This window comes from Xenopus tropicalis, chromosome 10 (genome assembly GCF_000004195.4).
Source record: "Xenopus tropicalis strain Nigerian chromosome 10, UCB_Xtro_10.0, whole genome shotgun sequence".
NCBI lineage: Eukaryota > Metazoa > Chordata > Amphibia > Anura > Pipidae > Xenopus > Xenopus tropicalis.
Genome location: NC_030686.2, coordinates 46,127,157 through 46,141,019, shown reverse-complemented (window position 1 = coordinate 46,141,019; position 13,863 = coordinate 46,127,157). Strand labels below are relative to the sequence as shown.

Genomic DNA, 13,863 nt, shown 5'->3' with positions numbered 1-13,863 from the left:
TCGCATAGACGCTGTGCTTCCTTATCTCAGCACCAGAGGGCGCCCCTTGGTAACGATATCCTGCAACAGCGACACAGGCAGTCTGTAAGGATCATGTGATCACGTGGTCCTGTTGTGTAACGTGGGAAAGGCGGAAGTCGAACTGCCATAGGTCCCGGTAGGTAAGCCCGCCCACTCCTAGCTGTGATTGGCCAGGTGACGAGTCCGTCGCCAAAGGTGGGCAGGTACCTTAACAAAGGCCAGGGTGACAGAAGGAGAGAGTGTGGCCTGGGTGCTTCCTGGGATCTGGGGCCACTTGTTCCTCAGGTACCCCCCCCCTCTCTGGCCCCTCCCAGTCTGGGGCAAAAGCCAGAGGCACAGGGGGAGCCCCACAGCGAACATGAAGTGTGAAAACTGCACCAAAACGGTATGTCTGGGTTATGGGGGGGGGATGTTTTTACTGGTATTATTGTATTGTCTGTGAGTTTGCATCAGGCTTTTATAGCAAGGGCCCCTCCAGATGTTGTTGAACTGCTACTCCCACCCCCCCCCCTACAGTACAATGCTGGGAGCTGTAGTTCAGCCACATCTGGAGCTTTCCCCTCAAATGCAACTGTACTATCTGCTGTTAGGGCTTTTGCTGTTTTATATTCCCTGTGTCTGTGTCCAGGCAGCCCTCCAGCTGTGGTTAGAGGGGATTATGGGAGATGTAGTTCCATAGCAGCTGTGGCCTGGATATAATGCCAGTAAACAAGGCAGACAGTTAAAGGCAAAGCTGAGCCTTGTGATAGGAGGTTAATGAATAATAAGCCAGGAGACAGAAGGGAAAACTGCTTGTCTGGGGGTTTGGGGAGGTAGTCGGGGCATGGAAGCGCCTCCCGTTGGAGGTGGGAAGACTGTGACCCAAACATGGACACCCATGACCATCACAAGGGGCTCCTTTCACTTCCTCATAGGGGATCATTAACTCTTTATTGGACACGTAGGAGCTGCAGTACATTGGGGTGCCCCAGTCAGACCTGAGGCAGCCCCGGCACGCAATGGGTTAACGTGAGACAAAGGGGGACATGGCCTGTCACTCACAGACCCACCGGAACCTGTGCCAATTAGGAACTCACACAAGGACTGTTAATACTGCAGGCTGAGGATCTCTTACCTGGAGACCTGATATCCAGAAAGCTCCGTTCTGTATCTTCTCACAGTTTCCCTTTTCTCTGTAATAATAACACAGATCCAAACTAAGCTGGTGAATCCGTATCGGGGGGCAAAACAATCCCATTGGGTTTATGTGGCTGCTGGGGGGACACTAAGCCTAAGAAGCTTATGGCATACAGAGTTTGACTTGAAGACCAATTGCAAGGATAACGAGGCTGCTTCTAGCTAGAATATACCAGAACGTTAATAGTAAGGTGGCCGAAATACTGTGATACCACTAGAGCTTACAATCTATTATCATGTATAGTTAATAAGAGCAAACGGTTGAACTTCATTGGTCGTTCTCTTTCTCATGTCTAGTGGAGTTCCCCTTTAAAAAAATGCTGCATAAAAGGGCTGGTTCACCTTTAAGTATATAAGTATGATGTAAAATGTCCTGTTCCTAGCGTCTTTGCTATTGGTCTTCATTATTTTATTTATTTTTTTTAATAGTTTTTGAGCCTTGGAGCCAAAAATCAATTACTATTATTCTTCGTTAATTTCCTATTCAGTTCCTCACCTATTCATATTCAAGTTTCCCACACTCTTGGTTGCTAGGGTAAATAGGACCCTAGCAACTAGATAGCAGCTGAATTTCCAAACTGTGGACCTGCTGAACAGACAGTTAATAACAGAAAAATGACAAAATCATCACACTAAAAGTTAATTCTTTGTTTTACAGCAAGGATGTTTTTGGTTTTAGTGCCTTTATATGGGCACAGAACCCCTCAGTGACTGCTAATATCCTTATCATTTACAGTAGGGGGTACATTATCCCTTATAATACATGAGTGATACTCAGAGTTCCCTGTATAACTCAGCCTGCAGCCTTGTGCCTTTATATGGGGGGCACAGAACCCCTCAGTGACTGCTAATATCCTTATCATTTACAGTAGGGGGTACATTATCCCTTATAATACATGAGTGATACTCAGAGTTCCCTGTATAACTCAGCCTGCAGCCTTGTGCCTTTATATGGGGGGCACAGAACCCCTCAGTGACTGCTAATATCCTTATCATTTACAGTAGGGGGTACATTATCCCTTATAATACATGAGTGATACTCAGAGTTCCCTGTATAACTCAGCCTGCAGCCTTGTGCCTTTATATGGGCACAGAACCCCTCAGTGACTGCTAATATCCTTATCATTTACAGTAGGGGGTACATTATCCCTTATAATACATGAGTGATACTCAGAGTTCCCTGTATAACTCAGCCTGCAGCCTTGTGCCTTTATATGGGGGGCACAGAACCCCTCAGTGACTTCTAATATCCTTATCATTTACAGTAGGGGGTACATTATCCCTGATATAAGTGAGAGAATTTGTCACTAAATATCTGGGTTCCTTGTGTCTCCTGCGGGGCAGTCAGGCTGTAGGTGCTCCCAGGAGACAGTAGGATAATAAACTGAGCAGTCTCTCGTATCTCTCGCAGGAATGCAGTAAGAAGAAGAAGACAGAGGAGAATGGAGAAATCCTTGATGCCCCGGCTCTGGCAGACGGAGAGGAGGTGAGTGACTGGGCTCTGAGTCCCATCAGGCAATAGCTCTTTATCTGTGTCCTTGCACAAGGCTCGTAGCTTTATCCACCCACCCTGCCTTTATCTGCCCCTCTCACTGTCTGACTCCTCTGAGACTCTCCCAGCTGATAATGAGCAATGTCCCAGTATTTCCTAGCAAATTCTACAGCTGTGACACCGGCCCCCTTCTTATATACAGTATATTATACACAAAATCCATGAATATCATGTAAAATACAAATATACAGAGGAGGAATGTTCTGGGCACACAATAAGCTGTACCCCCATACTGTACTGTCTAAGGGAAACACTATGGCACCTCCTACCCATATGCATAAATACAAATATACAGAGAAGGAATGTTCTGGGCACACAATAAGCTGTACCCCCATACTGTACTGTCTAAGGGAAACACTATGGCACCTCCTACCCACATGTATAAATACAAATATACAGAGAAGGAATGTTCTGGGCACACAATAAGCTGTACCCTCATACTGTACTGTCTAAGGGAAACAATATGGCACCTCCCATCCCCGTGTATAAATACAGCTGTGCATGTTCTGGGCACACAGTACTATTTGGTTTAATCATTAAACCTCTCCATAACAGAAAAGTGAGTTCCACCGTTTGGCCGAGGCTAAGATCTTCCTGAGCGACTGCCTGGCGTGCAGCAACTGTGTGACATCAGAGGAGGGGGCTAAAATCTTTGCCCAAAACCAGAAAGAACTTTTTAAAGTCCTGAACCTTAACAAGGTGAGTGGGTTGGCTGTTCCTCTTGTGCCGCTCTTTCCCCAAACAGACCAATCGCAATGTGTGTTTTGTATCCCTTCAGAAATGCGACTCCTCGTTGCACAAGTTAGTGGTGGCGTCGGTCAGTCCCCAGTCGGTGCCTTATTTTGCCGTGAAGTTCCATCTGTCTGTCTGCGAGGCGGCCAAGAAGCTCTGTGGGTTCCTGAAGAGCCTTGGTGAGTTATTGGGTTGTGTGGGTTCTGTGGAGCTTCTGTGCAGGCTGGGCCCAAAGGCCAAGTTTGCCAAGGCCCAGACTGTATATTATTATTATTATTAACATTTATTTATAAAGCGCCAACATATCCCGCAGCGCTGTACAATGAGTGGGTTCCATACATTGGACATACAGAGTAACATATAAAGCAATCAATAACTGATACAGGAGGTGAAGAGAGCCCTGCCCAAAAGAGCTTACACTCTACAAGGAGTAACATATAAAGCAATCAATAACTGATACAGGAGGGGAAGGGAGCCCTGCCCAAAAGAGCTTACACTCTACAAGGAGTAACATATAAAGCAACCAATAACCGATACAGGAGGGGAAGAGAGCCCTGCCCAAAAGAGCTTACACTCTACAAGGAGTAACATATAAAGCAATCAGTAACCGATACAAGAGGTGAAGGGAGCCCTGCCCAAAAGAGCTTACACTCTACAAGGAGTAACATATAAAGCAATCAGTAACCGATACAGGAGGGGAAGAGAGCCCTGCCCAAAAGAGCTTACACTCTACAAGGAGTAACATATAAAGCAATCAGTAACCGATACAGGAGGGGAAGGGAGCCCTGCCCAAAAGAGCTTACACTCTACAAGGAGTAACATATAAAGCAATCAGTAACCGATACAGGAGGGGAAGGGAGCCCTGCCCAAAAGAGCTTACACTCTACAATTGTTCCATGTATTTACAGGAGTGCACCACGTGTTGGACACAACCATCGCAGCTGACTTCAGTATCTTGGAGACTCAAAGAGACTTCATCCAGAGGTTTAGGAGACAGACCCAGGACGAGCATGCCTTCCCCATGTTTGCCTCTGCTTGCCCAGGTGAGACTCCCCGCGGGCTGTACCAACTGCAGGGAAAGGGGGGCAGGGAGTCCGGTCCACAGAGCTCACCTGCTCTGTATTAGGGATTCTCACATTGTAGTATTCAGTATAATGTTGCTCAGGGCCTTTTATATTTTGCTTTTGGGGGGAAAAAAAAATGATGCTCACACTCTGGCCTGTGCATTACTGGCACAACTTATATCACACACAAAAATTATGACCAATGGCAAAGGTGCTTATTTTTTTTCCACCTCTAAATTATTGCATCTCTCTTCTCCTTTATACAACCTGGGTAATAGGTAATGTGAGCTGTACCACTAATGCACATAAATGTGCACTGTCATACTCCCCCCCCCCCCCCCCCCCCCCCAAATCCCAGCTCATGTTTTCTTCTCTGTGTCGGTGACACCTTTACCTTACATTCTTAATAAGCTGACTGGGTGACATGATTAGTTAAGGCCCAGCCTGAAGGCCAGTTAGGGGGGGATTTGGGGTGAGTGCTTATTTTTGCCCTGGGTACCCCTGGAACTATAGCGGGGTGACTGTTACCCCAATGTTTCTATATATCTGTAACCTTGTTATGGGCTAAGGGAGCCCAGCCTGAAGGCCGGTTAGGGGGGATTTGGGGTGAGTGCTTATTTGTGCCCTGGGTACCCCTGGAACTATAGCAGGGTGACTGTTACCCCAATGTTTCTATATATCTGTAACCTTGTTATGGGCTAAGGGGCCCAGCCTGAAGGCCAGTTAGGGGGGATTTGGGGTGAGTGCTTATTTGTGCCCTGGGTACCCCTGGAACTATAGCGGGGTGGACTGTTACCCCAATGTTTCTATATATCTATAACCTTGTTATGGGCTAAGGGGGCCCAGCCTGAAGGCCAGTTAGGGGGGGATTTGGGGTGAGTGCTTATTTGTGCCCTGGGTACCCCTGGAACTATAGCAGGGTGACTGTTACCCCAATGTTTCTATATATCTGTAACCTTGTTATGGGCTAAGGGGGCCCAGCCTGAAGGCCAGTTAGGGGGGGGATTTGGGGTGAGTGCTTATTTTTGCCCTGGGTACCCATGGAACTGTAGCAGGGTGACTGATACACCATAAACTACAATGTTAACAGACCAAGTTATGGAGCTTAGAGGTGGTAGTTCTACAACAGCTGGAGTGCCTAACATTTTTGTATCTCTGATACATGAAACCTGGGACCATCCAGCTGCAAACTACAACTTTAGTATACAGTATATGGAAGGCTACAGATATAACGGAGAGGTGATGCCTGCCAAATCTATACAAAGTGGACCGTTATGTTGTAGGGAAATCAGTTTTCCTTGTGTCACTTCCTCTCTTTGCTCAATCTAATTTTATATTCTGGATGTAAGCGGTGCAAAGGGAAAATGCCTCCCTCGCTGGGCAAACAAAATCCTGTGTGATTGCACTGAGCTCTCTCTGTAGGCTTCTTAGTTCCTCTGTTGCTTTCAAGTTAAGTAACAGAACATTCCTTGCCTGTTTTTCCGTCACTGTGTGTCATAAATCAGAGCAACTGGCACGCATTTCAGGAAGAGAAACTGCTGATCCACGGCTAAATCTGCTGTTTTTGTGTACATACACTTTCCTCCATTAACCTCCTGGGCTTGGCCTTGAAGTGTTCCCTTTCTAGGGGAAACAATGACACGGCAAAAATCAGGCCCCCACTTGCAATCACTTCATTGGCTCAATGGCCGGGCATCTGGATCGTTGTTATTCTAAGTTCTATAATGATTACACATATCTGTCTAGTTAGGGTGTGTTAGTTTTAGCCAATGAGTTGCAAGCCTAATGGCTGGATGTGGGGACCATGGGCATTAGCTATCCTATTTTGCCCCTCCTGCCTGACAATCAGAGCACTGCAGGGGGCAGGGGCAGTTTTATAACTGTGTAGCTACCTTAGGAGTTTGTATAAAACTCAACCTGAATTCTTCATTGCTGATACTCTATTCATTTCTTACTCTTCTCTCTCTCCCTCTCATTTTAGGGTGGGTCCAGTACGCAGAGCGGGTCCTGGGGGACTCGGTCACACCCCACATCTGCACAGCCAAATCCCCGCAGCAGATCATGGGATCCCTGGTGAAGGGATATTTTGCCTCCAGCAAGGTTGGTAGGACCTCCCCATGTAACTGGGCTGTACATTTGCGCTTATTCTAGTCCTTCTCAGGTTCATTGTTTGAGAGTGAAAGCTAATTCTGTAGTTTCTCCACCCAGAACCTCTCTCCTGACAAAATCTTCCACTTGATGGTGGCTCCTTGCTATGACCGGAAGCTGGAGGCCCTGCGGGACGATTACTACACGGAGCTGTTCAACTGTCGCGATGTCGACTGCGTTCTGACCTCAGGTGCCTTCTTTCCTTCCCTTTGTCCCATATTACACAGATTTAGAGATATCTAGTATCTCTCATGCTGCCATTGTGGCCCTGTTTATATACAGGCATGACTCTCGCATGATCGGAATGTTCCTACCCTTATCCCTAAGTAAGGCTGTGTCCATAACAAGTCCCTTTAGTCACCAACCGCATCAATTAACTCTTTATCCCCCAGGCACTTCCATAAGGAACACTGCTTTTTACATCTCCTTATCTACTGTCTCCTAGGGGAGGTGATGCAAATCATGGAACAAAAGAATATTTCAGTGAAAGAGATGGAGGAAATCCCACTAGAGAACGTGTAAGTCCTGTTATTTCTCTTTGGTCTCTGTGGTCCCTTTGTGGTGAACTCTCTTCTCTAATGTTAAATATAACCTGCTATTTTGGGCAGCGCCTCTCCCAGATGATGATTGCATGGTTAAGCCTTGTCTCCTGGGTGGCCATGTCTGTCGGCCAATAGACCTCATCTCTGGGCAAGCCTTGGCTGTGTTTGTGGTAATACCTCCCAACGTGAGCCCTGGGAATCAGCACTCACTGTTTGTGTGGGGAGATTGTGTGTCTAAATATCATTGTAGGCAAGCAAGGCTGTGTGTGGGAACTGAAGGTGTAAAGGGAATTTGACTTTTCTACCATTCAAATGGAAATGCACTTGTATGTCGACTTCCCCTTTACACTCTTGGCTGTAAGGTGGGAATGTAACAGCCACCATATTGTTTCCTGTGGGGGTTCACAACACGATTTCAGGTGATTATTGACATCACAACAATAAAGTAACAAGGCTGGGGGTAGTGCTTCACCCAGAGTAGACTGTTAGCTGTCAGGGCCAGTGCCGGGTTGGGCGGATGGTGCCGGATTAGCTGCTATGGTGATCATTGCCGTCACCAGATAATCTTAGAATGTCTCCCTAGGAAGGAATCCCAGCGTGTTGGGAAGGCCTCAGCAGCTACGTATAAATTCAGTGTCTTGCACCCAAAAAACTGTAGCACCCAAACAGACATATCCCGTCTTGCCCAGGGAATTTGCTCCCCATGCAGAAGTTCCATAGGGCAGTTAGATGTGCATAGGTGCATTTGGCACAGAAGAAATGGATTCCTGCTCTTGAGTAACTGCCTGGTTTTTTTCTCTGCCAGGTTCGGGGAAACAAGCTTTGAATTTGTACGCCATGAAGGTACCAGCTCTGATGGGTATCTGGCACACGTCTTCCGGCACGCAGCAAAGGAGCTGTTCGACATGGACGTGCAGGAGATCTCCTACAAGGCGCTAAAGTGAGGCTCCACTTATTGGCTCAGCGCGCAGTGCTCGGGTTACAGGCATCACTAGCTCTGAAGTTACAGACTGCCAGTCTAGCAGCTTACACAGACTGCAGTTACTATAGCAGCGAGTAGAGACTACATTCACTTTGTTACTATAGCAGCGAGTAGAGACTACATTCACTTTGTTACTATAGCAGCGAGTAGAGACTACATTCACTTTGTTACTATAGCAGCGAGTAGAGCCTACATTCACTTTGTTACTATAGCAGCGAGTAGAGACTACATTCACTTTGTTACTATAGCAGCGAGTAGAGCCTACATTCACTTTGTTACTATAGCAGCGAGTAGAGACTACATTCACTTTGTTACTATAGCAGCGAGTAGAGCCTACATTCACTTTGTTACTATAGCAGCGAGTAGAGACTACATTCACTTTGTTACTATAGCAGCGAGTAGAGACTACATTCACTTTGTTACTATAGCAGCGAGTAGAGACTACATTCACTTTGTTACTATAGCAGCTAGTAGGGACTGAATTTACTTTGCTCATATAGCAGCTAGTAGGGACTGGATTCGCTTTGATTATATAGCAGCTAGTAGGGACTGGATTCGCTTTGCTCATATAGCAGCTAGTAAGGACTGGATTCACTTTGCTCATGTAGCAGCTAGTAAGGACTGGATTCACTTTGCTCATATAGCAGCTAGTAAGGACTGGATTCACTTTGCTCATATAGCAGCTAGTAAGGACTGGATTCGCTTTGCTCATGTAGCAGCTAGTAAGGACTGGATTCGCTTTGCTCATGTAGCAGCTAGTAAGGACTGGATTCGCTTTGCTCATGTAGCAGCTAGTAAGGACTGGATTCACTTTGCTCATATAGCAGCTAGTAAGGACTGGATTCACTTTGCTCATGTAGCAGCTACTAGAGACTGAAATATACTTTGCTCAAGCAAAGCAACTTATGCAGGTCCAACATCCCTTTGTAAAGTAAATTTGTATTGTATTTTTTGTAGGGTATCTGAGACGTAGGGTTCACTCAACTTCTTTTTGTGTGTAGAATGGGTCACACCCAGTTCAGAGTTATCTCTCTTTTAGGTTAATTTTTCTCACTTCTTCTTTATCCACATAAACTGACAGCACATTTATATTATTACAGTTTTGTGTTTAACAGTATATTACATTTTGTCTAATAGAGCCATACTCTTAGGCATTTTTAAACAATAATAATCCTTTCCAGGAACAAAGACTTCCTAGAGGTATCTTTAGAGAAGGACGGCGAGACTGTTCTGCGTTTCGCTGCTGCGTACGGCTTCCGGAACATTCAGAATATGGTACTGAAACTGCGCAAGGGGAAATTCCATTATCACTTTGTGGAAGTGTTGGCCTGCCCTGGAGGTAATGCATGGAATCCCCTTCTATTTACATTCTTCATAAAGCCCTCATTCTCTGCCTGCCTACTGTACTGTCTCAGGGAAACACTATGGCACCTCCTACCCATATGTATAAATACAAATATACAGAGAAGGAATGTTCTGGGCACACAATAAGCTGTACCCCCATACTGTACTGTCTAAGGGAAACACTATGGCACCCCCTACCCATATGTATAAATACAAATATACAGAGAGGGAATGTTCTCGGCACACAATAAGCTGTACCCCCATACTGTACTGTCTAAGGGAAACACTATGGCACCCCCTACCCATATGTATAAATACAAATATACAGAGAAGGAATGTTCTGGGCACACAATAAGCTGTACCCCCATACTGTACTGTCTAAGGGAAACACTATGGCACCCCCTACCCATATGTATAAATACAAATATACAGAGAGGGAATGTTCTGGGCACACAATAAGCTGTACCCCCATACTGTACTGTCTAAGGGAAACACTATGGCACCCCCTACCCATATGTATAAATACAAATATACAGAGAAGGAATGTTCTGGGCACACAATAAGCTGTACCCCCATACTGTACTGTCTAAGGGAAACACTATGGCACCCCCTACCCATATGTATAAATACAAATATACAGAGAAGGAATGTTCTGGGCACACAATAAGCTGTACCCCCATACTGTACTGTCTAAGGGAAACACTATGGCACCCCCTACCCATATGTATAAATACAAATATACAGAGAGGGAATGTTCTGGGCACACAATAAGCTGTACTCCCATACTGTACTGTCTAAGGGAAACACTATGGCACCCCCTACCCATATGTATAAATACAAATATACAGAGAAGGAATGTTCTGGGCACACAATAAGCTGTACCCCCATACTGTACTGTCTAAGGGAAACACTATGGCACCTCCTACCTATATGTATAAATACAAATATACAGAGAAGGAATGTTCTTCCTTTTCATCATTAATGTTAATAACTCCAATAAGAAATGAATGACGTTTGTTTTGATGCCAGGGTGCCTGAATGGGAAGGGGCAAGCACAGAGCACGGAGGGAAAGGTAGAGCGGGCGCTGCTGCACGAGATGGAGGAAGTATATACCCGTGTTCCAATCCAGAAGCCAGAGTCCAACCCGCACATACAAGCTCTATATGAGGACTGGCTCCAGGGAGCTGATTCCCAGAAAACCAGGGAGACCCTACACACCAGAATAGTAGCCAGCGCCCAGAGTGCCGCCCGCTTGGATATGAAATGGTGATGGTACCGGGGTACTGGTGCCCACCCCAGGCTGTTACTGGTTTCTATGCAACGGGAAAGTGACTTGTGACTTGACAACCGCCTCCTAGAGGCTGATGGGAAACTCTTAGCCACTTCCTGTCTTCTTCAGCTGCCTTGAATAACTCCTGTGGATTTCTAGCAGGTAGCCTTGAATCACTATGGATTCCTTTCTAGCCCAGAGAGATGCATTATGGGAACTGTGTCATTGTCCTGTCTGTGTTGTAATAACTGTCCTGCACGCGGTGGGGTTGGGGGCATCCTGAAAGCAGAATTAAACCAGACCCCACAGAGCGAGATATTAAGTATTCTTGGATAGGAGCATTAAAGGTACAGCAACGCTTATATGCACTTTGGGCAACAGAACACGATAAAAGCTTTAACTGCTTCCCTGCCGCAGCCCAGGGTACGGTGAGGACAAACCAGTAGGGAAAGTGTTTCCTAATGTTAATGGAAAGATACATTTCTTTTTTGTCCATTTGAATGGGGGATTTACTTCTTATTTTGTTTACTTCCTGCCTGACTCCTTTGAACAGGAAGTTAATAGTACAGATGAAATATCTTTCCCCTGGTAACACATGCAATACAATTCCAGGCCCTTCACCCACAAACTGTCCATGTTAAAATGTGCTTTTTGGATGATACGGTAACAAGTGTTTGTTATCCTTTTCCATACAGGATAGGGTAGCAGCGGGCTTCTCAGGGCTGGGGTCATAGCTCTGGTTCCGAGAACCCGCTGTCTCTGCTTTAGGATTATTTTGCACCTGTAAAGCTGCTTTTGACAGCCAATCGGATCATCCAAAGCATGTTTGTGCCTGTAAAACTGCCCAATACAAACAGCTGGTGCCCTATCGGAATGCTCGGTGTAGTGGGGTTCCACTCTACAGGGGACGTTAGTGCCACGTGGTGCAGAACCTGGTCTCCTGGTTGTTTGGTGAATACTGAGGGTGACATGACACTCAAATACCCGCCATTGTTGGTGGCACTGCCCTGCTCTCCATAAGCTGAAGCCCATGTGATATGCAGTGACCACTACCAAACCCACTGCATACCAACTGGGGGTTACTAATACACGGCCCACCAATGGTGGGTAGGGATGCACGGCCCACCAATGCCAGGCACAAATACACGGCCCCCCAGTGGCGGGTAGGGATGCACGTCCCCCCAGTGGCGGGTAGGGATGCACGGCCCCCCAGTGGCGGGTAGGGATGCACGTCCCCCCAGTGGCGGGTAGGGATGCACGTCCCCCCAGTGGCGGGTAGGGATGCACGGCCCCCCAGTGGGGGGTAGGGATGCACGGCCCCCCAGTGGGGGGTAGGGATGCACGGCCCCCCAGTGGGGGGTAGGGATGCACGGCCCCCCAGTGGGGGGTAGGGATGCACGGCCCCCCAGTGGGGGTAGGGATGCACGGCCCCCCAGTGGCGGGTAGGGATGCACGGCCCCCCAGTGGCGGGTAGGGATGCACGGCCCCCCAGTGGCGGGTAGGGATGCACGGCCCCCCAGTGGCGGGTAGGGATGCACGGCCCCCCAGTGGCGGGTAGGGATGCACGGCCCCCCAGTGGCGGGTACGGATTCGTGGCCCATCAGTTGTGGTTTGGGATGCGCGGCCCACCAGATGTGGGTAGGGACGCGCGGCCCACCAGGGGCGGGCACAAATACACGGCCCACCAATGGCGGGTATAAATACACGGCCCCCCAATGGCGGGTATAAATACACGGCCCACCAATGGCGGGTAGGAATACATGTTATTTTACCAACAGTGGTGGAGTGGGGTAACCCTGCAGAAGTCGCCCAGTACTGAGTAGCTGCTATATCATGGTGCTTGCTGTGCCAGCTTTTGGGTTAAAAAAGCCTTTTTTATTTCTGTTTTCAGTAAAACTTTTTGCCGCTCCAGTAAAGCCCAATTCAGAGATTGGGCAAATGTCCCTTTTCTGCATGAATTGATGTAGGTACTTGTAATGCTGATTTTAATGCAAAATGCCCGGCCAGGCAGAAGGGCACGGTACTATTTCCTGTTCTAAACCAAAATCCCCGAGGTGCCGCCTCTTCATCGCTGCTCTGGTCTCTCTGATTGGCTGATGCCCACAGTGCCCGCCCCAGGCCTTAACTGTGTTTTTACTTAGCAAATTGAGACAAGTATGTAATGGGAAAAAATCAGTTACCCACAATCCTCAGCACAGATGTTACTACTGATGGCCCAGAATCCTTAGCACTTTGGTGTCCATTAAATTACAACTTTCCGACATTGGTTACCCAGAATCCTTAGCAGAGAGATCTTGGTATGGTTGCTGTATTCGTACACATTGCAGTTTGTCACTTGGCATTAGGGCTAATTTATCTCTTCAGCTGGAACAGCCCAGTGTGTGACTTCTCTGGCAGAATCCCAGCTTTGTTTTACCTCCAGTTTTAACGTTGTGTCTGTTTTTGTTGTGTGTGTGCAGGTAATCGGATTGTGTTTTGTTCCTATCAATTAAACGTTATCCAACAAAATGGTTTCTTTCTCTGCCTCCTGTGCATCCTCTGTACTAAGCACAATTCAGCAGGAACAGCCCCCTAAGTTTGCTCATAGCCTGTACAGAGAGATACCATAAAACTATGGCACATAGGGATTCCCCTGTACTAAGCACAATTCAGCAGGAACAGCCCCCTAAGTTTGCTCATAGCCTGTACAGAGAGATACCATAAAACTATGGCACATAGGGATTCCCCTGTACTAAGCACAATTCAGCAGGAACAGCCCCCTAAGTTTGCTCATAGCCTGTACAGAGAGATACCATAAAACTATGGCACATACGGATTCCCCTGTACTAAGCACAATTCAGCAGGAACAGCCCCCTAAGTTTGCTCATAGCCTGTACAGAGAGATACCATAAAACTATGGCACATAGGGATTCCCCTGTACTAAGCACAATTCAGCAGGAACAGCCCCCTAAGTTTGCTCATAGCCTGTACAGAGAGATACCATAAAACTATGGGGCATAGGGATTCCCCTATACTAAGCACAATTCAGCAG

General features: G+C 47.0%; 1 protein-coding gene across 1 annotated transcript; it reads left to right on the top strand.

The window, feature by feature from the left end:
• Window positions 1-126: 126 nt before the first annotated feature.
• Window positions 127-13,340, top strand: narf (nuclear prelamin A recognition factor). The gene is made up of 11 exons (XM_004918428.2): window positions 127-406; window positions 2,609-2,683; window positions 3,305-3,448; window positions 3,528-3,660; window positions 4,390-4,524; window positions 6,527-6,645; window positions 6,754-6,883; window positions 7,139-7,211; window positions 8,041-8,175; window positions 9,399-9,556; window positions 10,591-13,340. The coding sequence occupies exons 1-11, from the start codon at window positions 380-382 to the stop codon at window positions 10,830-10,832; spliced, it is 1,371 nt and encodes a 456-aa protein (XP_004918485.2). The 5' UTR covers window positions 127-379; the 3' UTR covers window positions 10,833-13,340.
• The last annotated feature ends 523 nt before the right edge of the window (window positions 13,341-13,863 follow it).